At 42.3% G+C, this 27267-nt stretch overlaps 1 protein-coding gene across 1 annotated transcript; it reads left to right on the forward strand.

The window, feature by feature from the left end:
* The first annotated feature begins 375 nt into the window (after positions 1 to 375).
* On the forward strand, positions 376 to 27267 carry EIF4E3 (eukaryotic translation initiation factor 4E family member 3). Its single transcript, XM_056108034.1, has 6 exons — positions 376 to 395; positions 12533 to 12627; positions 14474 to 14534; positions 17890 to 17956; positions 22307 to 22462; positions 26658 to 27267. Exons 2-6 carry the CDS (start codon positions 12602 to 12604, stop codon positions 26702 to 26704), a joined length of 357 nt encoding a protein of 118 aa, XP_055964009.1. The 5' UTR covers positions 376 to 395; positions 12533 to 12601; the 3' UTR covers positions 26705 to 27267.

Raw genomic sequence — 27267 nt, forward strand, 5'->3', positions numbered from 1 at the left:
CCTTCCCTCGTTGTCCAGTCTCTCACAAGATTATTTTAGTTTTTTTTTTAATGCTGTTTTAAAGGTTTCTATTACCTTTCTTGCTTATCCTTCCTCTCACCAATCCCTTATTAAATCACCAAAAGGAAAGAATGTGTGTATTCTTAGAAGCAAGCTTCACATCAGGGAGTATGGCTTTTACACCTTGAATCCGAAAGCATTTCCTAAGGTCCAGCTCTGTGGCCTGACTGGCATGAAGCCCAGTCAGACTTAGATCATGGATGGCTCGTGACCACTGACTGATGTGTTGTTTGCATTTTTGTTCCTCTGTCCTGTTTGCGTAGATCTCTCCCTGGTGCCACAGCAGCTGAGTGTGCATCTAATCTGAAGAAATTTCCACAGTGCAGACAGTACAGGTAAGCTCCAGAGAGGGCAAGCCCTTTCCCCTGGTCTGGAGTAGACCCCTGAGTTCTGTATCCTGCAAACTGCACCCACCTCTGCTCCCAGGCTCTGCTCAGGCTCGCTGGTGGTTTGACAGATATATCCTGAGCCAGCTACACAGACTTCCAAATGGTCTGCCTTCTTTGGCAGTGTGGGTACTCCTTGCAGCCTCCTGAGTCGTTGTGGCCCCTCTCAGGTGTCCCCCCAAGGCACCGCCCATTCACATACTGGCTCTGTCTCTCCCTCCCAGCTGTCTCCCACCATGCAAGTGGCAGAGGCCCCACCTACGGGGGTGTAGGAGCTGTGCATCACGTATTGGAGCAGGACAATGAAGTATCTTTCTCCCACGTCGCCTCATGCTCAACTCTGTTGTCCCTAGATGGACGCCTTTAATTTATATGAGATGGGTATAAAGCCCCCCCCCCCCGCCCATGAGTGGTTTGTGAGGTGCAAATGAGATCACATTCTTACCATACTTAGCAGAATACCTCATTCAGAATAGGTTCTCTACATTATGAGCTTTCCCTTCTCTTAATTCTTCCTCCATCCAACCCTGAGGGTGAATTTTTGAGAAGTGATTTATGTAGCTGATCATCCTCTAGTGCAAATTCTGTCAAGTTTCTTAGACTCCTGTCTAGTTTAATACTGTCATAATTTAGGAGTGAAACGGTAATACAATGGTGCTTGCCTTGCATGAAACCAACCCGCGTTTGATCCCCGACACCCTATATGGTCCTCCAAGCCTGCCAGGAATAACCCTTGAGCACCTCTAGGTGTGCCTCCCCCACCACCACCACCAAAAATTGTCATAGTCCAAAGGCAGCTTTAAAGACTGCCTTGAATGTTGCACAAGGGTCCAACATAAATAGCTTTCCTTTGTAAATCTCTCAATCTTTCAGTGTCTTGAAAATTCCAATAGGTTGGTGTCTAGATTGTATCTCTTAGGTCACCTTCCATATGCAGATGCAAAACAAGACCCATTTTTCCAGACCCTGCTGTCATCCCAATACCTGAATCAGAATATCTGGCCTTTGTACTCCAGGGATTCCAGAAATCTGACCATGAGGCCTCAGGCCTGCCCACTGAGGGCAGTGTGCTTGTGTGCTGATCTAACGGCAGAGTCCCAACCCAAGCCAATTCTGATCTGGTTGGGAACATGACATAAGCTCGTGGAAAGCAAACTCACAATGCTGTTATAAATAATCTTCTGGTGCCAGGTACAAGCAGTGACACAGGACAGCACCTGGGCTCTGCCTGAGGCATGGAAGCTCTCTGAATCCCAAAGAGGTTCTCCTCTCTCCTCGCCTGCAGTCACTGTATTCGAGTTACCTCTGCCAAGCTGCATTGTCTGAACCTCAGACCACTTGATTTTGAAGACTGTATTAATAGGGAAGTTCTCAGGGTATACAAAGTGTATACACCTGATCCACTTTGACAGAAGCACACAAACACATAACCATCATCCCAAAAATTTAAGAAAAAATTTTCACTTCACGTCAGGGATTCCTTCATGCTCTTTCCAGTCCCCTTTTTTCATCTCTATCATTGATTGTAACATTTGTTTGTTTTGTCTGTTGTTGATCCTCATGTGTATGGAATTACACTACAATACATTTCTTTTCACTGAGTTGACACTAGCGGGTGAAATGAATGAATGAATAAATGAGAAATTAACGAATGACCCACATTTGTTAGTTTCTGGGTCACAACAGATTGCTCAGATAAGGGTCAATTAAACAAGTGTTTCTCATGCTTTTTCTATCTTCGTGGCCCACTTCTGGTTTTGTTTCCTTCCTGAGCCTCCACCCCCACCACCCACCCTATGGATTGGCTCCTTACTCTGATAACATGGAAAATTTTACCTGTGTTTCCCTTGCAAGATCCCAGAAGCCCTCCGGGGCCAAATAGACCCTGGTTGAGGAACACTTGGTTAAACGACATATCACGCATTCCCAGTGGGGCAGTAACTAGGTCTTGGTATGGAGAAAAAAAAATCCCTTAGTATATAAAGCACATATATAGCACATAAAGTGGTGCGCAGTCCCTCTGGATTAAAATTGCAGGAGGGATCGATCGATCAGTGAAAAGGACTCCTTCAGGTTGGGTTTGGGATGATGCTAATAAAACTTTGCTCTGAGTGGTCAAGAAGCCCTGTGTGTCCCTGACGTCTGTTCCCTCATCTTGAAAGCCAAGCAATAGCAGTTAGCTACAGATAATAGCAGCGGCCTAAGGCTGAGAGAAGTAGATGCGGTTGCATGAGGTTCCTGGTAAGCTTGGCATCCAGAAAGAGCCCAAATGCTGGCAGATTTTCAGAAGAGTAGTTGGTTTCTGCATCTGGATGCCAGCAACTGCATGGTGAGGATGTGTGTCAGGGCGGCACGATAGTAGAGCAGCCACACTACCTAGGCTGTGCTAGTTTCACCGCCACAAGCTAGTGTAAGCTGCTTTGTCTCTAGCAGGAATGCTCAGATTATGACATTAACACCTCTGTGTAAAAACATCAAACTTCTTAGGAACTTTGAAGCTTCAGCAGCACAGAGCCCTTAAATATGGTCCTTTTTTATATAAGAACTAGTCTGCTTGCTGATAATTATTTTATTTTATTTTTTGAGTGCTTTCTTTTTAAATTGAATCACGGGGAGATACAGTTACAAAGTTTCCATGATTGTGTTTCAGTCATAAAATGATCAAATACCCATCCCTCCACCAGTATGCGTTTTTCCACCACCAGTGTTCCTAGTATTCCCACACCTCCCCCCCCCCCCCCCGCCCCATCCGAACCCTGTCCCTGCCTCTGTGGAAGACAATTGCCTTCTTACTCTCTCTGCTTTGGAGCACTATAGTTTGCAATACAGATACTGAGAGGCCTTCATGTTTCATCCTTTATCTGCATTTAGCATTCTGAGTCTTCCCTCCAACCATGATTAACTTAGTGATCCCTTCTCTATCCCATCTGCCTTCTCCCCCAGCTCAGGAGGCAGGCTTCCAACTATAGAGGAATCTTCCTGGCCCTCATCTCTTCTATCCTTGGGTGTTAATCTCATATTATACTTTATATTCCACAAATGAGTGCAGTGATTCTGTGTCCCTCTCTTTCTGACTCATTTCACTTAGCAGGATACTCTACATGTCCATCTACTTATAAGCAAATTTCATGACTTCATTTTTCCTAACAGCTGCATAGTATTCCATTGTATAGATGTACCACAGGTGTTTTTTAACCAGTTGTCTGTTCTGGGGTACTTGGATTGTTTCCAGATTCTGGCTATTGTGAATAGCCATTATTGTGCTGTAATGAACATACAGGTGCAGATGCCATTTCAACTGTGTTTTTTTGGAGTGCTGACTTTTAAAGTCACCTTAGGACATTCTTTTTATCCCATGATTTTAAAATTTGGGAGTATAGCTTCTCGAAGTCTTTGTCTCTTCACTAAAAACCTGCTTCCCTAGCCATAACTGTATTTCCCACTCCTCCCAACCCACTTCCGTATTTAGATGATCTGTAAAAACTGTACTAATAACAGTCACTTGGCCTAAAAGACACATCTTTCTATGTTGTAGATTCTTCTGGAAGTTAGAGATATTGATGGGTGGGCAAGGAATTGTATTCCCCGTGATTAGCTTGAGAGAGAGAAGCTGAGGGGTAAGTGGCCCAAAACATCCTGTGGAAACATGCAGTCCCCTGGACCTCTGGAACCAGACCTCCTCCTCTTCTCCGCTTCTTTCTTTCCTCCATCCTGACTTTCCCTGGGGTGAGGAGGCATGTTCCTCCAAAGGCCCAATGCTTATAACCCCTGCCTGAGGACACGCGCCTCAGGGCCAACAATAATGCTCTCTGCTTGGAGTTAAAATGCTTTCGTTCCTGCCTTTCTTGGAAAATTCCAGTTTTCATCTACATGTATTTTCCAGATGCTTATTGATTCCTTTTACTCTTTTGTAAACGATTTCCAAATGAGCCTCATTTTTCCTGCATGTCTACTGCTCAGTAGATGCAATGCAGAAGAGAACACAGCTTCTTAGCAGGTCTGTGACCAATGGGTGCATGAAGAGGTACCTGCCATGTGTGAATGACCAGGGAGTAGTCTTCTTCTCAGTAGCTTTCAGTCTTGCTCCGAAAGAGTTCACCCCCAAAAACTTACGCCTTACGCATTCTATCCCTTAACAGTTTCTTTGTTGTCACCTTCAAGATTTTGCCACACTGTGTCCCACTTGTACTATACTTTACCCAGTATTTCCCATAAATTAACTTTTTACTTCCTTAAGGTATAAAACTTCATGTTTTCCTGTGAAGGCTTATCCCGTAACATTTATTACTATAAACAAAGTGAATCCCATCTTTTAAGCCAAGAAAATGTTCTTTCAGCACTCATGTATTGCCAACAATAATAGCAATATCCATTATTCCTTATCAGAAAGATGCGGAGTTACTTTGCTCTTGAGACATTCCGTTAGGACAACTTATTGCATGCCAAATCATTGGGAAAGGAAGAAGCCCGTTTCAAAAGAAGTTTTATAAATCAGTGTTGATAATGGAGACCATGATTGATTCAGAGTATTCACAGTCCTAGACATGGAGGACAACTGAGTAGCCCACCTGGGTGCAGGGAAGAGAAAGAGAAACTATGCTGTAAAGGAAGAAAGAATCTGCAGCCAGCTTTATAGTTCTGTTTAACACAGATGCAATGCCAAGTTCAACAAGGTTCTTTGACCCGGAATGCGTTTATTGCATGTAGAATAGTGTCAGCACTTAGAGTAACAGCCCAGCTGTGAAAAGTGGAACTATTGCCCCACCATCAGCAGATGAGATATTGCCAATAGGTCAGTTACCCTTTATCATGGGGTACCCTTTATTGTATGGTCTGCTGGCCATTATGTTGGTGACTTGAGGGCTGAGGGCAGAGATTAGGTCCTGCAAAGTCAAAGTTATGTTCTCATTTCAAATGTGAAACTTGATTCGTCTGAAGGGAGTCAACTGTGCCATCAAAAAACACGGCCACTTTCGCGTAAGGCCAGTTTTGAGCTGGAAGGTGGGAGTTTTCTGCCTTCCTCTTTGCCTAAGAGTAAGGCATGCCTCTCCGTCTCTCTGCTAAAGGGTGAGGTGAGCTTTCCCCCTGAAGCAGTTTCCTCCCTATCACTGGAATCTGCATAACAAACCTTAACTAGCCTGTTTACTGGGCACCTACACACAGTTTACCACCTCCAGTAACCCAAACCCACTTACCTTGTTTTGCTTCTCCACCATGGATCACTCTTTGTTAAAAGGGCATATAGTAGTAAACCGTCTGTGTCCAACCACTTGTCTAAGTTTTTACTTCTGTAAAGACCCCCGTACTGTACACTTAAAGCTATTTGGCAGCAGCCAGGGGACGTACACGTTGGTCTGTACTCAGGAAGCATAGCTCTGCTCCGTCTCCCCATACTCTCCCCAGGGCCACTCTTCTGTTCTCTCAAAGCGCCGACAGACCTAACAGACCTAACATGAGCCCACCAGTGCGGACTTTGCAGTTTGTTGCTGCCTGTGCATTTGGGACCCTAATACCTTATTTCCTGTTTTATCCCTGAGCAGTTTTTCAAACTTCGGATCTCCCTTTCAGTCAAGACCTTTGGAATTCATAGCGAACCCACTTTCTCTCTCTACTTCCTAGCCCTTGCACATCAGAAGCATTTTGCTTTCAGCCTGTCAGATCTGCTGTGCATTTAAAACATCTATCAAATTCTTCAGTTGCACCTTTATTCCGAACTCTGATTTGCCCTCCCTAGAAATGTCATTGATTCCATTGGTGGGAAGAAGCTCAGCCAACTAGAAATAAGGGATGAATGGCTTTAATATTTCAAAAACACTCTGCTTCTCACACGCTCTCAGAAGAAAGCCTTGACATGGGGTGTTTTGATAGTTCTCAACCATGGTGTCTGTCACCACCTTTTCTTCTTGACTTCCTTTGAGTACATTCCTTTCTGTCCTTCAGAACTTTGCGCTAGAAAATTGAGGAGGAAATGTGTGTATTTTTCTGGTAATGAATGATTGTTTGGAGAGACCTGTTAGGGGAGCGACATTATAAGGTTGAGTTCAAGCATCTAGTTAAGTGAATCAACTCTTCCACTTCTCTAGAAGTGGGAGAGGTTGTAAGGAACACTTTACCTTGAACAAAATGCAATGCCTGCAGGACAACGACTAGTCATTTGGTGGTTCATAGTCACTTGCCATAGTCCAAGGATCTGTTGCACACCTTCATGTTGCATTTAGTCATTAATCCCAAGAAATAGCTTTGTTTGATCCACCAAAAAAAACAGGAGGAAATTTGGGTTTCTAGGGCTTTGTGGCTTGGAGAGATTATCCAGAGAACCTTAGTTTTCAATCTGGGTAGACTTCATTGGATTCAAATATCACTCTTTGGAGAACTCTCCATCCTGGCTCACTTCCTCAGGAGAGGAGCCAGAATCACAGTAGGGAAAGGCCCCAGGACTGACAAGTGGGTGCTAGTGGACAATGACTGCCCCCCTACATTCTCAGAGGACTGGGATTCATATCCGGTGTTCACAAATATGGACTGAATGAATTAATTTTTATACCCCTTCTCATCCTTGAGACTTGAAGAAAGTTAACTTTACATTGAGTTTTACTAAGACTTTACTTATGGTTTCTGTTGGTAGACCAACTAGAATGAATTAACAAGTGCAATGGCTTTTGAAGTCTATTTATGAAGTTCTATCTATAGTAAAATTTCAGTGTTGAAACAAAAATGTTTTTAAAGCGACATCATATGGTTGAGTTCAAGCTTCTAACGAGTGAGTCAAATCTTTCACTTCTCTAGAGGTGGAAGAGGGTGTAAGGAACACTCTACCTCAAACCAAATGCAGTAAATATTGTTTATATTGGTTGAAGTTGGCAACAAGGGAATGGACTGATTTCATTCCAATACTTTTATAATGGTGTATTTTCAATGATGTCATCAGATATTTTGTTCCTTTTCATGTATATGCTCTAATAAGTATATTACAGGGAGAGGTTAGTCTGTCACTGCATTTGAGCACTGATCCACTTCAGAATATCAGTATAGCCAATGAGCAGAATCAGTTGTCTAGTTTTGTTTGTTTTTCTGGGGGGGAAGATGAGGGGGTGGTTCAAGACATACTTCCAGATCTCCAAACCTCAGTGCAATGCTTCGAGTGCTTTTCTTCCCTTTGGAACAGAGGCAGCATTTCGCTGTTTGTTTTAAGTGGCTTCACAGGTAGCAAGTCAGGATCAGAGGACTCCGGCAGATGTTTGAGGGCTGTTGCTGAAGTCAGTATTGCCTTTTGGGAGAATTAACCAGCACCAAAGTCCTTTTTGTCCTTTCTTCAGGGGAATGATTCTTGTTTTAGTTTACTTTTGTCCATCCCTCCTACACAGACCACTTCTGCATCAAAGAACAATGCCAGGCTAGAGCCAAGGAATTGACAATAGTGACTATAATTAAGGAAATTTACTGGTGAAAACACACCTCCAATAGGTGCCCCTCATGTCGTGACTCTAATGGTGGGACCCACAGCTTTCAGGATTGGACCAAGGTGTGCTTAAAACATACAGTAAAGTCTTGAAAGTAAATAGCTTTGTGGTTAAGAACACAGTTCTGATTTAAAAAACTATCTGATTTAAAAAACTCTGCCTTCTTACACCAAAGCCATCTTCTCATTTACATAAGTTGCAGAATATCAGTGGATGAGCACCTCCGCCAGGAGATCTGCTTTAGGACCTATGGTTGCTGGACGTTTGTTTTCTGTTTTCAGTCAGCACTGTTTTCACAGAAAGAATCTAAGGTGTTCTTTATCCAACTGTTGGATATGTTCCTTGCCTACAGTTTTATCTTACAGGTGTTGCCTTCCTTGCAACTCTTAGGTTTTCACTTTTACACAAGATAGCTTCCAACAGCCCACAAGACATGCAAGACATACAAGGTAAATAAATCTTATTCCACCAGTGCTGCCCTGTTCTCGCTGCCCGAGGATTCGTGTTCTATTATTTTGCTGTTTCCCTCAGACCCACCAGAAGTTTCACACAATCACACTTTATTTTCCTCACTTGGCAGAGTATTTCTCACTTGTGTTGTATCCCTATGCATACAACTCTGTGATCCATTCCAAACAGGGTTTCCATCTTCATCAACTCAATTCTTAACCTAATCTTAATAGTCACAGCAGACCTAATACTTGGACAGTAGGGATGTACCTCTGTTTCCTTATCTATAAAACAATGAGGATAACTTCTGAATGAGGCTGTCTTTAAGTAAGCAGATATGTTTAAGTTCTTAAACCAAAGCATGTCACTATTAATTGTATAGTAGCTTCCCTTTATCTGACATTGCCCTTCTATAGGTGGCAGTAAGTCTTCATCACTCTCAGTTCAAACATCTAATAACATGATAGAAGTTTGAGAGAGAAAGAGAACATAGTCATATCACTTTCATTATGGTATAATGTTATTATTCTTCTTGATCACTTGACATCCCATTACTCATCAATTTGCTCGAGGGGGCACCAGTAACATCTCCGTTCACCCCTGTTACATGCTAGTATAGCCCAATGACGTCGCTCCAGGAACACGAAGAGCCTTAAACCTATCATTCAGGGTCTTGACGAAGACGTCTGACCATCTCGTAGGTGGGCAGCCACTCAATCTTTTGACATCCTGTGGAATCCAGTCAGTAATGGCACTAGTCCAGTGTTCGTCTTCCAAATCGCGTTACGTGTCCACCCCATCTGATTTTCAGCGCCTTGGCAAATGACACAGCGTCCCTGATTCTTGATTGTTGATGGCAGTCAGAACTCTGGATTCTTTCTCTCACTTGAGTGGAGCATAATATTTCAAGCATAGCTCTTTCAATTCCTCTTTGGGAGACCCGAATAGCATTCTCATCCTGTTCTCATAGAGCCCAGGTCTCTGAGGCGTATGTTAATGCATGAAGAATGGTGGAGTCGAAGAGATGTGCCCAAAACCGGAGGTTCTTCATCCTCTTAGCTATTTCTTCAACGCTCTTGAAGACGTTCCAAGTCACTCTCTTCCTACTGCGCAACTCAGGTGCAGGTCATTCGTCATGTTGACTTCTCGACCTAGGTAAACATAACTGTTGCATTCGGAGATGTTTGTTCTGTTGAGAGTGAATGGAATGTCAGGAACGAGTCTGTTTCTCATAAACATTGTCTCCATGAGATTCAGCTGCAATCCAACCTTTCCACACTCACCGTCAAAGTCGGCCAGAATTTGTGCCACTGGGTTAATGTTTGGTGTTATTAGAATGATGTCATCAGCAAAGCGGAGGTGGTATAGTTGCTGACCATCTATCTTCATTCCCACTCCTTCCCATTCCGGTCATCACATGATGTTCTTGAGGGTGGCATTGAAGAGTTTCGGTGAACTGGTGTCACCCTGCCGAACCCCTCTGTTGATGTCGATGATCACTTCCTTGTAGAATGGTGAGATCCTGGTAGTGAATCCGTAATACAGCTCACGAAGGATCCTGATGTATTGAGTTTGAATGCCTTGTTTGACTAGGGCTTCAATTACCACTTCAGTATCAACAGAATCAAAGGCCTTCTTTAAATAAATGAATGTTAGACAGAGCGGCATCTTGAACTCCCAAGAAACCTCAATGGGCTTGGTTATCGTGTGGATATGGTCGATCATACTGAATCCTTTTCTGAACCCAGCTTGCTCACATGGTTGTCCTTCATCTAATGTTCTGCCAATCCTATTCAGAATGACTCGAGTGAACAGCTTGTAGATGACAGGCAACAGGCAGATCGGGTGATAGTTGCCAATGTCATGGATGTCTCCCTTCTTGTACAGTAGAACATTCATGCTGGTTTTCCATTGGGATGGAACCTTGCATTCAGACAGGTAGTGTGTGAAGAGCTGAGCCAGTGTATTGATGAGTACTGACGGCAGGTTCTTCAGATGTTTGGGTCTGACCTTACTGGGCCGGGTGCTGTTTGCTTCTTTACTGAGGAAATGGTGTGTCAGATTTTGGAAGGGAGAACATTGGGAATGATATATCCATCCTGTGAAATTTGATATGTGGACAGGTTGATGTGGCTATCGAAGAGATCTGAGTAGAAGTCATGGATAATCTTCTCCATTGCCCTTCTGGAAGATGTGAATTATCCATCAGGACATCAGAGGGTCTTGGTCTTGTAGTTAGTGAAGGACAGGCAGGCGTTGCAAATGCTTTTCCGGGTTTCTGATGCATCAGTCAGCACTGCGGCTCTTCTCTCTTTAAGGTCTTCCTTTATTGCTTCTCTGCACTGCTATGAGAGCTTGGACATTCACTTGTGATTGCCTGAGGCTTGCACCACGTCATGTTGGAGAATGAGCTCAAGAGTTTTCGAAGACAGGCATCTTTTTGTGGCTTTCTCTCTCTCAGCATTCCTTGCACAGTAAAGGACATGCTGAACTAGTCCATTGTATTCTTACCATATTGTTACCATATTGTAATAATAATATGTTACATATTGTTACATATTATTGTTATTGTTCTAATGTAAATTTAACTTTATCAGTGATAACTATTTTTATGAAGACATATGTATACATATATCGGATCACGGATCATGGTCCTCCCATTGTTCATCGATTTGCTCGAGTGGGCCCAGTAATGTCTCCATCATGAGACTTGTTGTTACTGTGTTTGGCATATCAAATACGTCACAGGTAGCTTGCCAGGCTCTGCCATGTGGGTGAGTTACTCTCAGTAGCTTGCCGGGCTCTCCGAGAGGGGTGGAGGAATCGAACTCGGGTCGGCCATGTTGGCCGCTGGTAAGGCAAATGCCCTACCACTGTGCTATCGCTCCAGCTCCCATATACACATATATATTATTAGCCATCATTTCAGGTGGAGGTATTAGAACATGTCCCATATAAAAGTCGGTAGTGGTGGATATGGCTCTGTGACTCTTACCATGTTATTATTCTTGCATTGTAGCACTGTCCTCCCGTTGTTCATCTATTTCCTTGAGCGGGCCCAGTAATGTCTCCATTGTGAGACTTGTTGTTACTGTGTTTGGCATATCAAATACGTCATGGGGAGCTTGTCTGGCTTTGCCGAGTTACTCTCAGTAGCTTGCCAGGCTCTCCAAGGGGGGTGGAGGAATCGAACCCGGCTCAGCTGGGCTGGCTGCGCCCAAGGCAAATGCCCTACCACTGTGCTATCGCTCCACTCATGTTATTATTAATAATAAATTTCACATAATATGTTTTTCTCCATCCCTTATCTTAGTTCTGGCTTTTATAACAGAATAGGTCCACTGCATGGTTCGCCCAGTGGAGGTTGGGTTCTCACATTTTTGGGTACTAGTATTGTTGGATAAGACCCTCATCCTCATCTCCAGCCACCCATTCATCTTCTCACTTAATCCTTGAAGAGCAAATAGAAAAAGAGCTCTTCCTCTCCTTAGCAGGACATGGATCCCCAACCATGTGGGCTCCCAAAGGGCCCCACCTTTCGCTTCCATTACAGTAGGGCACTGGGACATCAGTATATGCATTTTTGGCAGACCCATGCCTACTCTCCATACCAACTTTACTATACCTGTGAGCAACATAAGGCTTTCACAACTGAGCTGGTCCGTGTTCCTTGCAGGAGAGAAGAGAAAGAGGATGAAGCACCAGAGCTGATTTCTCTTTGCCTCCTCCTTCATGTTCTATTCTGCAAAGCGTTACGGATTCATTCATGCCATAGGAGAAATCACAGTCAGTGTTAGAAGGAAATTGACTCAGTACATATATTCAGCACTATAGCCTTTATTAGATGCCATCAACCTGTCAGAAAAATCATTAGAAAGATTCTTGCCAAGATTTAGGTGAGGATACTTAGCATAATAATGTCTATAACCAGAGATTCCTGAAACAGAGATTTTGGTCCACTTTAGCAAGAAACATTCTTTACAATGATGTTCCACTTCCTAGGAGAAAATTAGAAAGAAAAAGCTGGGAGGGGGAGAAATCACCGAAGGAAAAAAAATATTTTGAATGGATTGAACTTAATGAGAATCTGATTTCCTTCTTTAATGCATTAATTTATAATCTAATGGCTTAGTAAGTCAATACTGGGTTATTAAACAAAGTGTTTTTCTTTTAAAGATATTCTGGAGTGTATACAATAATATTGCTCCTGTGACTAGCCTGCCTTTGAGATGTAGTTATCATTTAATGAGAGGAGAGAGGCGACCACTTCGGTAAGTGTCTAACATATAATTTGAGGTTAAGGTGGGAGGGAATTGATTATGGACTTCATAAAATATTTACTTCATGCCAAATTGGAATGTCAAAGTAGTTTTCTCTTGGTGATGGAAAGTAATTTTAGCTATTACTTAATTATGAAATAACTTCCCCCTTGCTTTGGGTTCCAGGATGGTGAGGAGGTTTTTCAGGCTTGCCCTCTGCACACTACACTGCACGGTTACCATATATAGCTCATCACTGGAGCACAGAAGGAATGAAGCTGTCCTTTGGGGTCAGGAATGGTAAGGGGGAGGGGGATCACATCATTCTGTTTTGTTTATTTATTGAACAAAGACTTAGACAGTGAAAGGAATTTGCTTACAGGCTGAGGAGCGGTTGAGGGGGCAAGATCGGTATGTACATTTACTTATGATTGAAGAAAGATCCTGGCACCTTCAAACATCTTTCACACAAACCATCCAGAGAGCCTGTGGTGCTGACCGGGGGCCCGGGGCTGAGGGAAGGGTGTTCTTCCTCTTCTGTTACTGTGGGGAGTGAGGAGCTGGGTGGGCAGTGATCCGGTTTGCTGGAGTTGGGGTCCCTCTTGGTAAGAAGTCATAGCCTCTAACTGGTCTCAGTTACTTACTCCTTTGTAAAATGGGATCATATCTTTGCTCATTTGGAAACATGACAGGAACATTATCTGAGGAGGGAAACAGTTTGTCAGCCCCAACTGAGAAGTCTGTTGGTAGCACTGAAGCCTGGCCTGTGTAGGTGCTCAGATGTTGCTTGTGAGTTGCTGCCCTCCCCCATCCCGTACCCCCCCACCCCCCGTCTCGCCTTGCTTGCTTCTGCATTTAATTATCAGTAGAATATCCTATTTGTGATAGGAAAATGGTTTTCCTAAGCTCCAGTCTTAACCCTATAGCATTTGGTTTGTTTTGTGGCCACACTTAATTATGCTCAGGTTTTACTCCTGGCTCTTTGCTAAGGCACTGTATGTGTGTCAGGGATCAGACCCAAGTAGCCACATGCAAGGCAAGCATCTTACCCACTGTATTATCTCTCTAAGGGTAACCCTGTGATGTTCTCAGTGTCGAGATGTGCCAGTAAAATGCCAGGACTGGTTTCCTGTAGCTAACGTAATTACCTTTCCACCCCTAACTGATCACAAAGATTAGTCAGAGGTAGGTTTTCATAGGCCAGCCTGGTTGTAACCCCATCTTTGCGACTGGGATGTGGAATCAACCCTTTTGCAGTGAGTCTGAAATTAAGAATAGAGGACGCTTGTCTCCTTAAATGGAAAGTAGCTGCTTTTACCCAAAGCAGGAACAAATGTTAAACAGAGAAACCCAGCTTATACCCATTTTCGGGGCTGTGTCTCCAATGAGAGTGAAGATTACGCTTGACGTGGAACTCAGACAATACGCGGAGTTTATTTGTATTTACTTGGATATACCCAGATAGTCTGGAGAGCCTCTCATCACCTGTTTAAGGTGGAGAGTCAGAACAGTTACTTTCTCTGTCTTTCAGGCCACTGAATTCTGCTTTCTTCCCTATGTAATCCTACTGCCTTTTCTTTTTCTCTCATTTGCTTCAGTTTCCAGTAAAAGATGTGGAAGGTGAACTCATTGAAAATTTGAGTTTTTTAAAAAAGTGTCTTCTGCGTCAAGCAACTTCTTTCTTTTTTTGAAATTTTACACTTTTATTTGGCTACACAAATATTATAAATATTATTATCAACCACGTATGTGAGCCATTAATTTTTGTGCCTAATTACTGCACATCGCAAAAGTGATTTTACATGATTTGAAGCAACTTATTTCTTGAGCCTAACTTTCAACATTGTCTTTGATCCAGGAAAGAGGAAAGTAATGCACAGGGTGGCGTATGGAAGATGAAAGTTCCCAAGGATAGCACGGTAGGTTTGTTCTGGTCTTCTTCAAGAACCGACTAGCCTGGGGTGGTTGTTGACTGCATATGATGTGTGCGTGCTTTTCATACAGCACTCTGGGAAGCCTCCAATTAGGAGGGGACTTTTTGGTGGTCGGTTGCTTACCTGCTACAAGTGACACGTGAAAGTTGGTTATATAGAGTAGAACCCAGAAGTCTTCCCATGCAGGACTTTTCTCCCCTGGGAGCAAAAGCCAAAATCAAAACTAAAAGACTGGTGCTGAGAGTGGGTGTGGCATGCAAGGAGGAATGCGTGGGAGACCTTGCATCTTATGACTCTGCTCTTTGGGGACTCCTGTGAGGTAATGATGGCCTTCCTATGGGCTGAGAAGGGGTTGGTTCGGAGATGGTCTGCTGGGATGCTGTTTTGCAAATGCTCAACCTCAGAAAACTCCATCCTCAGGAGCAGCTTCTAATTCATCATACGACTGAAACTGAACATTCATGAGCTCTAGGGATTCAAGAAGCTTTCCTCTTTCTTTCTTTCTTTCTTTCTTTCTTTCTTTCTTTCTTTCTTTCTTTCTTTCTTTCTTTTCGAGGGGAATTGGCAGGGGGGAAGGCTGTGGTGTATATCTGGCTATACTTAGAGTTTACTCCTGGCTCTATACTCAGGGAACATTCCTGGTAGGACTCGAGACATGCAATGCCAGGGATTGAACCCAGGTAGGCTACTTGCAAGGCAAGTGCCTTTCTTGCTTTAATGTCTCCCCATCCCCCAAAAGCTTTTCGGATAATGGATCAAAGGGCAACTGCTTCCTGGTTTCACCTTCTCATGGTTTATTTCAAGTGGGTAAGCCTAAAGAATTGAGATCCCTCCAGGTGTGCCTGAGCACGGCCTAAAGTGATGATCAAATGCTTTGGTTCAAGGTATAGGCTTAAATGATGCCCAGATGTGTAGCTTCAAGATTTGCCTGTTACTCGACATACATCATAAACATCAGCTGGGCAAATAACATATCAGGCAAAATATATGAAGCTAATTCTCTACTAGAAAGGAGCAGAGAATATAAGGGAATGACAGGTTGCAGATTTTTTCCAAATTTCCGTAAAAGCAAGATTTTCTTTTTCATATTCTTATTTATTCCCACTATACATAGAATTCCAGTAGAAACAATCATGATGTCATGTTCAGTGGGACATGACTGGTGGGCACATCTGTTCTTTCTTTCCTTGTTAGCCCCACTCAGTCAGCAGAGAAAAATTTTCTCATGAGTGTACAGCCGTCCTCATGCCAACAGGTCTGTCTTGATAAGAGATACCAACTGGAAGTCTGTTGGGCCCACCTGTGTTAATGTAGAGCAGGTAGTTCAGCATCCCTGCCTTATCTTCCTCTCTCAGTCCTCAACTTTGTCACTAAATAGTGGAGAAGACACAGTTGGGAGAGACTTTCCCAACAGACAAGTGGACCAGGAGGGAGGTCTAAAAAAGCGCACCTCCTGAGAGTGAGAGCCTTGCAAGAGTTAATCACCTTCATTTTGCTTAAATATGCAGCTAGGCCAATACCATGTCTGGGAATATATCCCCCATAGATGCAAAAAAGTATAATAGAAATGACTTCTGCACTTACATGTTCATTGCAGCATGGTTTACAATAGCCAGAATCTGGAAAAAACCCGAGTTCCCGAGAACAGATGACTGGTTAAAGAAACTTTGGTACATCTACACAATGAAATACTATGCAGCTGTTAGAAAGATGAAGTCATGAAATTTGCATACAAATGGTTCTACATGGAAAGTATCATGTTAAGTGAAATGAGTCAGAAAGAGAGGGACAGACATAGAAAGATTGTACTCACTTGTGGAATATAAAGTAACAGAATAGGAGACTAATACCCAAGAACAGTAGAGATAAGTACCAGGAGGATTACTCCATAGCTTAGAAGGCAGCCTCGATTCTGGGGGAAAAGGCAGCTCAGAGAAGGGACCACCAAAAAAAAAAGGGTGCTAGGAGGGCCCACTCAGGATGGGAGATGTGGACTGAAAGTAGACTATAGACCGAACATGATGGCCACTTAATACCTCTACTGAAAACCACAACATCTAAAAGAGAGAGAGAGAGAGAGAGAGAGAGAGAGAGAGAGAGAGAGAGCGCAAAAGGGAATGCCCTGCCACAGAGGTGGGGTGGAAGGTATGGGGTAGGGGTGGTGGAAGGGATGCTGGGACCATTGGTGATGGAAAATGGGCACTGGTGGAGGGATGGGTACTTGACCATTGTATGATTGAAACGCAAACATGAAAGTCTGTAAGTCTGTAACTGTACCCCATGATACATTAATAAAAAATTTTTTTAAATGCAGCTAGGCTTTCAAATTCTTAGAATAATAAATGCCGTTATTATGATTCATCTGTATCAAGCACTTGACTCTCATGGCTATTTATGGAAAGATCTTAAATATCCAGTCCTTCCACTGCAGTCACTGTGCCCTGTGGTGCATCTTTTGAGGAGTTTCCCAGCTGCAGCCACCCTGGTGGGTTACTCTCTGATCACTCCCTGTACACCTGAGGAAGCTGATGCTCAGAAATACTGAGACCTGCAAGGACACAGGTGCTCAGCATCCTGTCAGGACTCAGACCTACTTCCAGGAGCATTTGGAACCTGTGAACTATGACAGGAAATGGAACCAAGAACTTTTTAAGTGGAAGAAATGAGAAGAACTCTTAGGCTTCCATTAACCTGAAGTAGATGCCAGCTCAGTGGATGGCATGAATAGGTCTTTACTCTAGTTTTCCCTACTTGCAGCAGGCATTCTAGTGCTGTGCTATAATCCGGGGGGAATGTACATCCATACACATAATTCAGCCACTTGGCTTCACCAGTGTGCCCCAGGTGAATGGACTGTGCGAGTCTCCATACACTTCCTTAAATGCTCCTTAGGTGAGAACTTTGCAGTGTCATACTGCAGAAAACTTGAGAGAAGGAAGGTTGAAGAGGATTTACTTTATAGCATTCAAATGTCACCAGATTCAAATGTTGAATCTCAGAGAGGTAAAGAAATCAGAAATTTTTGTCATTTGAAAGTATTTTCTGTCATTCTTCTGAACTTCATCAGAGTCCATATGAGATACTAATTGAACAATTTTCACATCTAGTTTTTGGGGCACAAAGTTTGGTTAATCTTTGGTTCACTTGTGTCACTCTGTGCAAAGCCATTTGTAAAGCAGCAAGATCTCTGCCACTGCTGGCTGTCTGTAGGCTCTGACCAGGGAAAATTCATATAAATTTGAAGAAATTGTAACTTGTTTAGCTCCAGAAGATAATTGTTTAAAAATATGTAATTTTTTGGTTTGTTTTTATTTGTTTTTATTTTTTTTCCTCATTCAAGTCCACAGTTTGGAAAGAGCTGTTATTAGCGACTACCGGGGAACAGTTCACAGACTGTGTGGCCACAGGTAAAGACGCTCACAGCTCATCCCTACGTGTGTCCAGCTTGTGCTTATTTCTTGCATAAATTTGTGTTTGTGTGTTTGAGATTTTACAGATTTTGACATTTGTTTCATAACTAAAGTTATTTAGATATTTTTCATGTGATTGTGGCATATAGTGTTATATGTGTGTGCATATGTTTATTTGTATATGTGGGTATTAGATGTGTAGACGTGTGTATGCATGAATTTTTCCCTCATAGCTCGTCTTAATAGTACCCATGACCATCTGTCCAGAATTAGTCAGACTAATCAGACAGAAAAAGTTTAAGATCGTCGGTAACCTAAAATAGTTTGGGTAGAGTTCCTTAATCTCCCTCAATTTGCCCAGAAAGGAAAAGTACCTTGAAGTCAGATAAAGCTTGTCCCTGATTAGATTCAGTCCTCTCTGTCCCTCTTAGCCCCTTCCCCTCTCCTACCTGTTCATCTTTCAGTCCCCTTGCTTAAAGGGAGCGTTAAAGGGTAGGCAGAGACGCTCACCATTTGCTCCTACTATCCCCACAATTGAATTTAAAGGGCAGTGTCTTAAGGACTTTGCTTTGGAGACCACTCTCAAATACTGAGTGGATTTTAGAGAGTCCCTTGAGTTAATTTTTGTTTTGTGTTGTTAGCAGAAAACCAGACCAAGTGAAGATTTTAATTGCTTGTTTCAAGTTTTGTTTTCTTCTAGGGTCACTTCTGAATGCTTCTGAAGTAGCATTTAGAATACTAGTCACTCTTCCTCATCTTTCAGGGTTTGAGAGGGTTTTTTCCCCCAAATTAATTAGTAGAGACTAATTTGCTTCAGAATTCTCATATTGTACTATTTTGGGAATAGGCCCAGCAAGCTCTACAAGATTTTAAATTCAACTCACTACAAGATTTTAAATTCAACTCAGTGATTCTTGTTTTATTTACTTCTTTCTTTTAGTCTGCAAATATTTATATTGAATGGAGGTTAGAAAAAATAGATAAAATTAAGTAATATAAGATAGGTTTGGAAGTGCTGTGGTGATTTTGAAGAGTTATATAGGATGAAACACAACTCTTCATTAATACTAAAGTAGACCTGCATTACTACTAACCTAATACACTGTGGATGGATAATTATGTCAGAATATTAACTACACAAATGCATTTTAAATGTTATGAAGTGAGTAGCAGTTATAATTGTACAGTCATAGTTCTATAAATATATTATTTTTACTGATATTATTTCATGAGTATTTAAAATTCTTTATATCACTTTTCACTTAAAGCCTGAATTAAGACAAAGTTGTTCTTAAAATGTAAATTTCTTTTTGTTTTAGTAGGAAGTAGTTAGCAAATTTACAATATGTGGCCAAAAGCAGGCTTTATGTATAATCATAACCACACATATCGCTGGGAGAGGAGATTTTCTGTATGAATTACTCCTGTTTCTAGAAATAGAGAAAATAATCCATCTTTATTAATGATCTTTATTATTAATAAAGAGTTGGTAGTGGGTAAAGAAGACCTATTGTTCTGAGGTTGATTTGAAAAATAAGAGCACCAATAACTATTCACAGTCACAGTCACAGTCCTCCCGTTGTTCATCTATTTGCTCGAGCGGGCCCAGTAACATCTCCATCATGAGACTTGTTGTTACTGTGTTTGCCAACATGGCCGACCCGAGTTCGATTCCTCCGCCCCTCTCGGAGAGCCTGGCAAGCTACCGAGAGTATTCGATATGCCAGACACAGTAACAACAAAGTCTCCAATGGAGACGTTACTGGGCCCGCTCGAGCATATCGAATACATCACAGGTTATTATATAGTTAAGAGTTAATAGTTATTATATAATAGTTAATAGTTATTGGTACTCGCCATTTGGCTGAATACCAATAACTATTAACTATTATATAATAACTATTAACTCTTAACTATATAATAACTATTGACTCTTCCATTAACCTGGTTCCACAACTTAAAGCAACTCAGTCTTCATTTCCCTCATCTTTAACAGTAACACCTTCCAGCTCTAATGTTTTATTCTAGCACTACTCTGAAATCATCAGGGTTTTGCTGGTTGATTCTACTTATGAATAAGATATAGTTGTAGAAGCATCTCCTTTGCATATGAGTTGCAGTCTTTAACCAGGCTTTAAAAAAAAAGTTCTGTGCCTGAAGTATACAGTTAGTTACTGAAAACTAAGCCAGAGTGAAGTAGTTCCATTCAGGAAAATTCAGCATCCATCAGTTCGAGGACCCTCAGGCTGATAGTGGCAATGCCAGATGATTGAGGAATGCTAATATTTTCCTTTTGGGAAAATTTTTCAAAAGGAAAATGTTAGCCAGTGACCTCATGGTGACTCTTTGAACATGCCAAACTAGAAAACTTCACTCTTTATTATTACATGAAATTTAGCATTGGGCCCTAACTAGTTTGTTTGAAAGGTGTGAGTTTAAAAAATAATAACTTACACATAACCCACTGTTTGAATGGGATTAAGATTTATTGGTTTTGTAATGTGTGTATAAATAATCTATATAGATTACCCACACCTTGGGGTTAGAGATAATACAGAGGTTAAGGGTTAAGGAGCTTGCTGGGGGCTGGTGCAGTCATACAGCGGGCAGGGCATTTGTCAACCCGGGTTTGATTCTCACCATCACATATGGTCATATGGTCATATTATTCCTGAGCACCACCAGGAATAATTACTGAGTGCAGAGCCAGGAAACCTCTGAGCGTCACTGTGTGTGACCCAGAAAGAAAAAGAAAAGATAAAGGTGTTTGCCTTGTACATGGCCAGTCCTGGTTTAATTCCTGTCACCACATAAGGTCCCAAGCACAGCCAAGAGTGATCCCTGAGCACAGAACTAAAAGCCCTGAACACTACTGGGTATGACCTAACCACCGCTGCCTGCCCTTACCCCCTCACCCTCACCCTTGCCCCACCACCATCTCTGGAGAGAGAAGAAGAAGGGAAGAAAGGAATTATTTTGGTAAATATTAATTACTTTAGTAAATTAGATATGTTCTTATTATATCTAAATAACAGAATATTTCAGTGTCCAAAGACAACTGCAAAATATGAAGTCAAATGTCAAAATTACAGAAAATTGGGAAATTTAAGCAAAGCATATTAACTAAAGCAAAAATTCCTGATTTTTATAATGCTGATTATTTGCATTTTATGATTGATGCCACATAAGCAAGTATAGAGCACTGACCCTATTTCATTAATATGACATGTTTATCTAAGCCAGGAGTCCCAAGGCTTTTCCCCTGTCACTCACTGCAGATTAACAGCAACAAAGGACTTGTGGCACAGCATATGACAGGAGAGTACTGAAAAACCTTGCCATCATTCTCAAATATCAACAAGATGTTCCCAACACCAGAATTTAGTTGCTTATTTTTTCATCAGTAACCTATATGATTCAGTTAGATAAGTGCTTTAATGCCCATTCCTGAATTTCTGTAATAGCAGAACCACACTCAGAAGATATTTACTCTTCCTTTATAGACATGCTAACAGATGGTCATTTATGTGCTAGTCCAGGGTTTCTTAAACTTTTCCCACTCGCTGTCCCTTTTCCCCCAAGGGATGCAATAAGGGTTAGTGCTGCCAGAAACACCTCAGATTCATCATTTTATAGTTGAGGAAGCCTTTTATCATTGCCAGTTTTTTCTTGAAACTTCCTCATTCCTTTGACCCCGTACAGGATCATGACCTCTAGTTAAGAATCTAGATTTTAGCTCACAGGTAAACCCCAAACTAGAAGGTGTATGACTATCACAAAGCACTAGAGAACAGAAAGAATTAACTGGAAAAGTGCAGATAAAGCACAGTAGGTTGCATAAAAAAACAAGTCTGGGTCCAGTCAGTTTTGGGGGTCCAGTTAGCACTGAGCACCCCAGAATCTTTGAGCCCTGAGCAGGAAATTGGGAGAATATTTGCTGCTCCTAACAAAGACAGTCAAGCATCGAGAAAGAGTTCATCTGAGTTCACTTGGCTCTCAGAGGGCAGGGCATTATGCAACCCATTTTAGAAAACGTCTCATTGAAACAGTAAGAAATAGTCAGAACGCTTTGGTAATGTGCAAAGAAGGGTAGATTACTTATCTGGAAAATTTGTTTGGCTGGAACACTTTGTTTATCTAAGTCCCTGGGTGGGTAGATGTGATACGAGTCCAGCAGCTCTGCCCTCTACTGTGCTTTCGCCCCCAATTCCCCTTACAGTCAGTATTTATTCCAGGGTCTCTTGTGCCACCCTCACCCATCCCCCTTAGCCCCTGCCCATACCTATAATACCATGGACTCGGGGCTGAAACTATCACTCATTTCTTTTTTTCCTGCCTTCCCCTCAGATGACGAAGTCATAGGAGTTAATGTCAGCATTCGGGACAGAGAAGATGTCGTCCAAATCTGGAATGTAAATGCCTCTTTAGTGGGCGAAGCAACCATTTTAGAAAAGATCTATGAACTTCTGCCACACATATCTTTTAAAGCGGTATTTTATAAACGTAAGTGCTTCATTTCCAGTTATTACCTTCTAGCTTATTCTGTCATACTTTTAAAGATAGAAACTGTTTTGCAAATGAGGTGAAGGCAGAGTCACTTGAAATTCTACAAGCCAGAAAATAATTCAATAAAATACATTTCCGTGTTCAAAAAAAAAAAGTTTCATTTCAGAAATCAAAGTGAGATTTTATTGTTGCCTAAAATGCATGGCTCAGAAAAGGAAAGACACGCTGTACTTGTTATTTCAAAAACTTAAACCAGATCTAAAATTTGTCATTATCAGAAAAATTACATCTATTTGAAGCAACAATAACAAAAACGTTATTATATGAGCTGGTAGGTAGATATTCAATCATCTCTTCATAAACAGGAATTTATAATGTATAACATCTGTATCTGTGGAGGAGCTCCTGAGTACAGGGATGATTGAATATTCCACTGAAATGCTAATACTTCCTCATTATGGATGACTGTGACATAGAACCGAAAGAGAATTCACGCATAGTGGTGAAATGTGAGCGGTATGAATAGGTGTGTGGACCCATTGTTTCCATCCTGGTTCATGTTCATTGCTTTTGTGTGCTTTTTTGAAAAAGTCATCTTTTTCATAATGAAAACAGTGTAGTGCTATTTAAATCAATGTTTGGTAGAACAAACCGGGGGTTACACATTTAACAATGAATTAGAGGAAAAGATTGACAGCCCTACACATATATGATAAATTTTCTATTTACCAATATGTTCCCAGGGTCAATAACCCCGTTTTTAAACTACTCTAGTTCATTGATTCTAAGATACCTTTAATCATGAGTATGATTTTAGTCTTACTAAGAAAGGAACACAAAATGCTCTCAATTAAACCCTGAAACATTATTGATTCCAGAAGTCTTCAAGTGTTGATGGGAGAGGAGTGCATCTTAGAATTGCTGAAAGACATTTCGTTATTGTTTCATTTTTCTCAGCCACTTGGCAGAAAGGAGAAAAATCAAATTTTCTTTCATGCTTGTCCTTAGATAATAGAGGATATTGAAACTAAGACCTCCCTCTAAGGAATCCTATAGTCACAGGCCAAATGATTTTGAGTTTAAGCAGTAAGGCCGAGCGGGTGCTATATATAGTCAGGAGGGGGGCTTGACTCTGAATTTGAAAAGAAAGCTTAAACAAAAGACTCAAAAAGATGGCACTACCAGAGTTTATTGGCTGTTCTATGAGAAAACTGCCCAGTAGTAGATGTAGTTTTCATTCCTCAGGAAATGTCAGCTGTGTTTTCAGTCCAAATATTAAATAGAAGGTCATGGAGGGGCTTGTCCTTTTTTCTATACCACAAGACTACCATCAGCGGAAACTCACCAGAAGGAAATATTTCATGGCAGCTTAGGGCTGGGGCTAAAACATTTCTTTCCACCATTGGAGTCAGCTGCACACTTGCCTCAGAGGAGGGGAAGAACATCTGAGAGGCCTGGGAGCCTGTACCCTAGGCTGGAGCCCTCCCACAGCTTCTCATCCTCTCACGTTCTCATCTAAGTACGGAGGAGGTTGGTCTTCAGTGATCTCCAAGGTCCCTTCTGCTTCCCAAATCTGTGATTAAATTTCTAGGGAACTTGGTTTTGGAGCCAAGTTGAGTGTGTCATTAGCTCTTGAGGTCACAGGGTGGCGAGGCTAGTATGTCAGGGCACTCAGGTAAGACTGAACAGGGACAGGTCCTCACCATAGCTGCTGTGATGGTCGACAGGGAGTGGCAAGACGAGAGCTAGACAGGGGGCTGCATCACACTTGGCCAGTTCAGTCTAACGGGATATCCCACTAAGGACGGTGGCCACCGTGAAGTTTGTGAGTAACGCCGAACTGACTCGGGGCTCCTGAGCTCTGGACTTGGATGGCATACACTGACATTTCTAAAACCACAAAGACCATTAAACTCAAAACCTGAATTGGAAAAAGCAAGAAATTCTCTTTATATAAAGCAGGCAGTCCTTTACTCCGTAGGGCTGTACACCTCATGCTGCAGAACTGGTTTGGAAAAATGAGGTTTGGACAGAAGTCTTAGTGCACGATGAAGAACAGTCAGCGGGGGATAAGTTAGAGGTGCCAGCTCCACCAGTGTGCACGGGCGCTGGCTGGTTAATGGGAGCCTGGTGTGAGTTTTCACATGTGTCCAGAAGCCTGCGACCTGGCAGATTTTCCATGTGGAAAAGAGCCTGAGCATATTGGGACAATACCTCCAGCAGGATTGACATGGAACAAGCTGCTGATAAGGTTTCCATGATTACAGATGGTCCGTTTACTGACAGAGAAAGGCACACTGTACAGAAACAGGCCCTCTCCTGCCCAAATTACGTTAAGGTTTTCAGAACCCCAAGTAACAAAGTCTGATGTGAGACTTGTTCAGAGTGGATGGGGCAAACTATGGGCCTTGGGGCAGATTGGCCCTGCCCAGTCTCTTTTATTCATTTATTTTATTTTATTTTATTTATTTATTTAGGTGTGGGCTGCAGCCAAGAAGGGTTTTCACATTTCAATTGATTAGAAAGATCAAAAGAAGGGCTTTCTGTCTCCCGTGAGGATTGTCTGGAATGCAGGTGGCCAATTCCATGTCTAAAGCACACGGGCATCGGTCAGTGCTCCCGTGAGCCACGTCCTCTGTGGCTGCTTTAGTGCTACAGCTCAGAGACTGAAGCCCACACGTGTTTATGAATTGCTGAGACAGATGCCCTAAAATGTTTATTCTCTGCCTCTTTCCAGAAAGTGCCGATTCCTGGCCTAAAGCGTTTATTTCCCTGTCTGCTGAGGCCCACCTAAGGCGGGCCAAACCTCCTCTGTCCCCAGAACTCTCAGATCTAAAGCACAATGTTCCACTGTTTTCTCTGACCACCTATGCTGGCCCCCACCTAGAAGTAACCCACCTCTGGAGGTCTCTAGTTCCTGATTGGTCATACGGAGTCCCGCATCACTTAGAAGTCCCTGGCTCCTCACTGGCCTCGGAAGCTCTTTTTATCTTTTATTGCTGAGCAGCCCAGACCACTGCAGTGTCAGTCTAAGCCAACACAACACAAACCTGAGCAATAGCAACAAAACACCAACATAAAAAGTCAAACACTGGTCAGATCATCTATGTGAGAAAGGTCCAGTTTGGATTCCAGGCCAGAGTTGAGATCTGGCCAGCCTTCGGGAGCCACCCAGTGCGCTTCTGCTGCTGTCTCATCCAGGTGATGAGGGGGGCAGGTGGTCCTGTTTCCCACCCCAGCACCAGTGTGAAAGATTGAGTCCATTTGGAAGGCAAGGAGTTGGGAGGGACTTAGCACGTGACACAGGCCAGTCCGGCTCTACCTCTGTTGGACCTCACTTACCAGCAGAGGGCCAGTGAGGGTGAAGACTCGAGCAGGGTCACGCTGGGTTTGTTCAGACCCCGAGAAGAGAGGGCCTGCCCTTACAGTGTGGTGATGGTGTGCCTTGGCCCAAAAGCCCGTTTTCAAATGTGGCGCTTTGCCTCGGTAGAAATGTCATGAATTTCCAGGGTCTCCCATTTCCCACTTTTACTTTATGAAGTTTTAAGTCTTTGAAAGTATTTTTTTTTTTGAGAGCAGAATGATTTTATTTTTGTTATTGTTCTGGTGTTTAACATTATCATCAGTACTGTTGCAAGACAGACAACAGAGTTGGGGAGGGCGGGGAGACATGATCAGAAAAAAGTCATCAGTTTTATGAAAGTCGATTTGCCACAGAGGGTGTTGAGAGGTGGAGGGAGGGTAACCTACTCAGTTGCTACCAGCCTTGTGTTGTTCTTCATTTTAGTTTAGTTTTATTTTGTTTTTCAAGTTAGACTTGTGAACAGCCCTGCCTTGGGTAACGTCAGCCCCCTCCCTGCCGCCCCGTCCGTTCTGTGGGGTGCGTTTTCCCCGAAGCCTTTGCCCACAGCCCAACATGCTCTCTTAATCAGCTTGCCGGGATTACTCATCCTCTCCAGCACAGCCCAGAAAGCAGGCAGCATGCCATTTCTTGTTTATTCTTTGTTTTAATTTTCATTATTATGTTTCTCAGGAAATGCACGCCTTAGCTAACAGTTACTGGCACAAAAAGGTATTTGAGTTCTTTCCAACATTTGGGGAAAGTGAATGAGATGCGTAGAGGAGGGTTGCCCCATCCTTTGCTTAAAGTTTTCTTTCCTTTTTTTCTTTTTTGTTTTTTTCTGTCCTTTAGCCCATGAAGAGCATCATGCTTTTGAAGGTGGACGTGGAAAACACTAATTGCACTCTGTAAAGAATTCTTTGTCCTTTGCTGATTGGTTTTGGAAACGGTCTTAACAGGAGGGAGAGTGGAGAGAAGACTTGCCGAAGCCCGATGCTGGTCACTTTAGAGTGGGTTTCTGCGCGTGCAGACTGGGCGATTAGGATGGGGGAGACTGTGTGGGTTCTACCGTCACATTACTTGCTTTTTTAATTTTTACTTTTTGGCTTTCTAAATTCTCTATTCTTTTCAAACTTTTTTTTGCCCTTTAAAATTCCTTATTCAGTCTAATTATTGTTTTCTACACTTTCTTTTCATTGAGGCACAAGAAAATGGTTTCCCTTTAAACAGCTCTGCTGTACCTAGTTAATGAGAATATACACAATCATGACAATACTGCTTTTGAAAACCATGCTGTACTCTAGGAATTCTAGCTTGATGAAACCTGTCTTTTGATTATTTATCGTGACACATTGCTACACACTATGCACCAGGCATTGCTTTTTTTATTTTCTGTCCCAGGGAAAAGATAAACCATACTTAATCTGGTTTTGCTCTGAGAACACACACATATTTTATTTCT

This window comes from Sorex fumeus, unplaced genomic scaffold (genome assembly GCF_029834395.1).
Source record: "Sorex fumeus unplaced genomic scaffold, SorFum_2.1 ptg000191l, whole genome shotgun sequence".
In the NCBI taxonomy this organism is placed as follows: Eukaryota; Metazoa; Chordata; class Mammalia; order Eulipotyphla; family Soricidae; genus Sorex; species Sorex fumeus.

What these genes read in the sequence shown, in the direction of transcription:
- EIF4E3 (XM_056108034.1), top strand. Translation starts at nt 12,602, where the DNA reads ATGAGAGGAGAGAGGCGACCACTTCG. An exon ending in AAGTTCCCAAGGATAGCACG is followed by an intron (nt 14,535 to 17,889) that starts GTAGGTTTGTTC and finishes TCCTCATTCAAG; the next exon opens with TCCACAGTTTGGAAAGAGCT. An exon ending in TAAAGCGGTATTTTATAAAC is followed by an intron (nt 22,463 to 26,657) that starts GTAAGTGCTTCA and finishes TCTGTCCTTTAG; the next exon opens with CCCATGAAGAGCATCATGCT.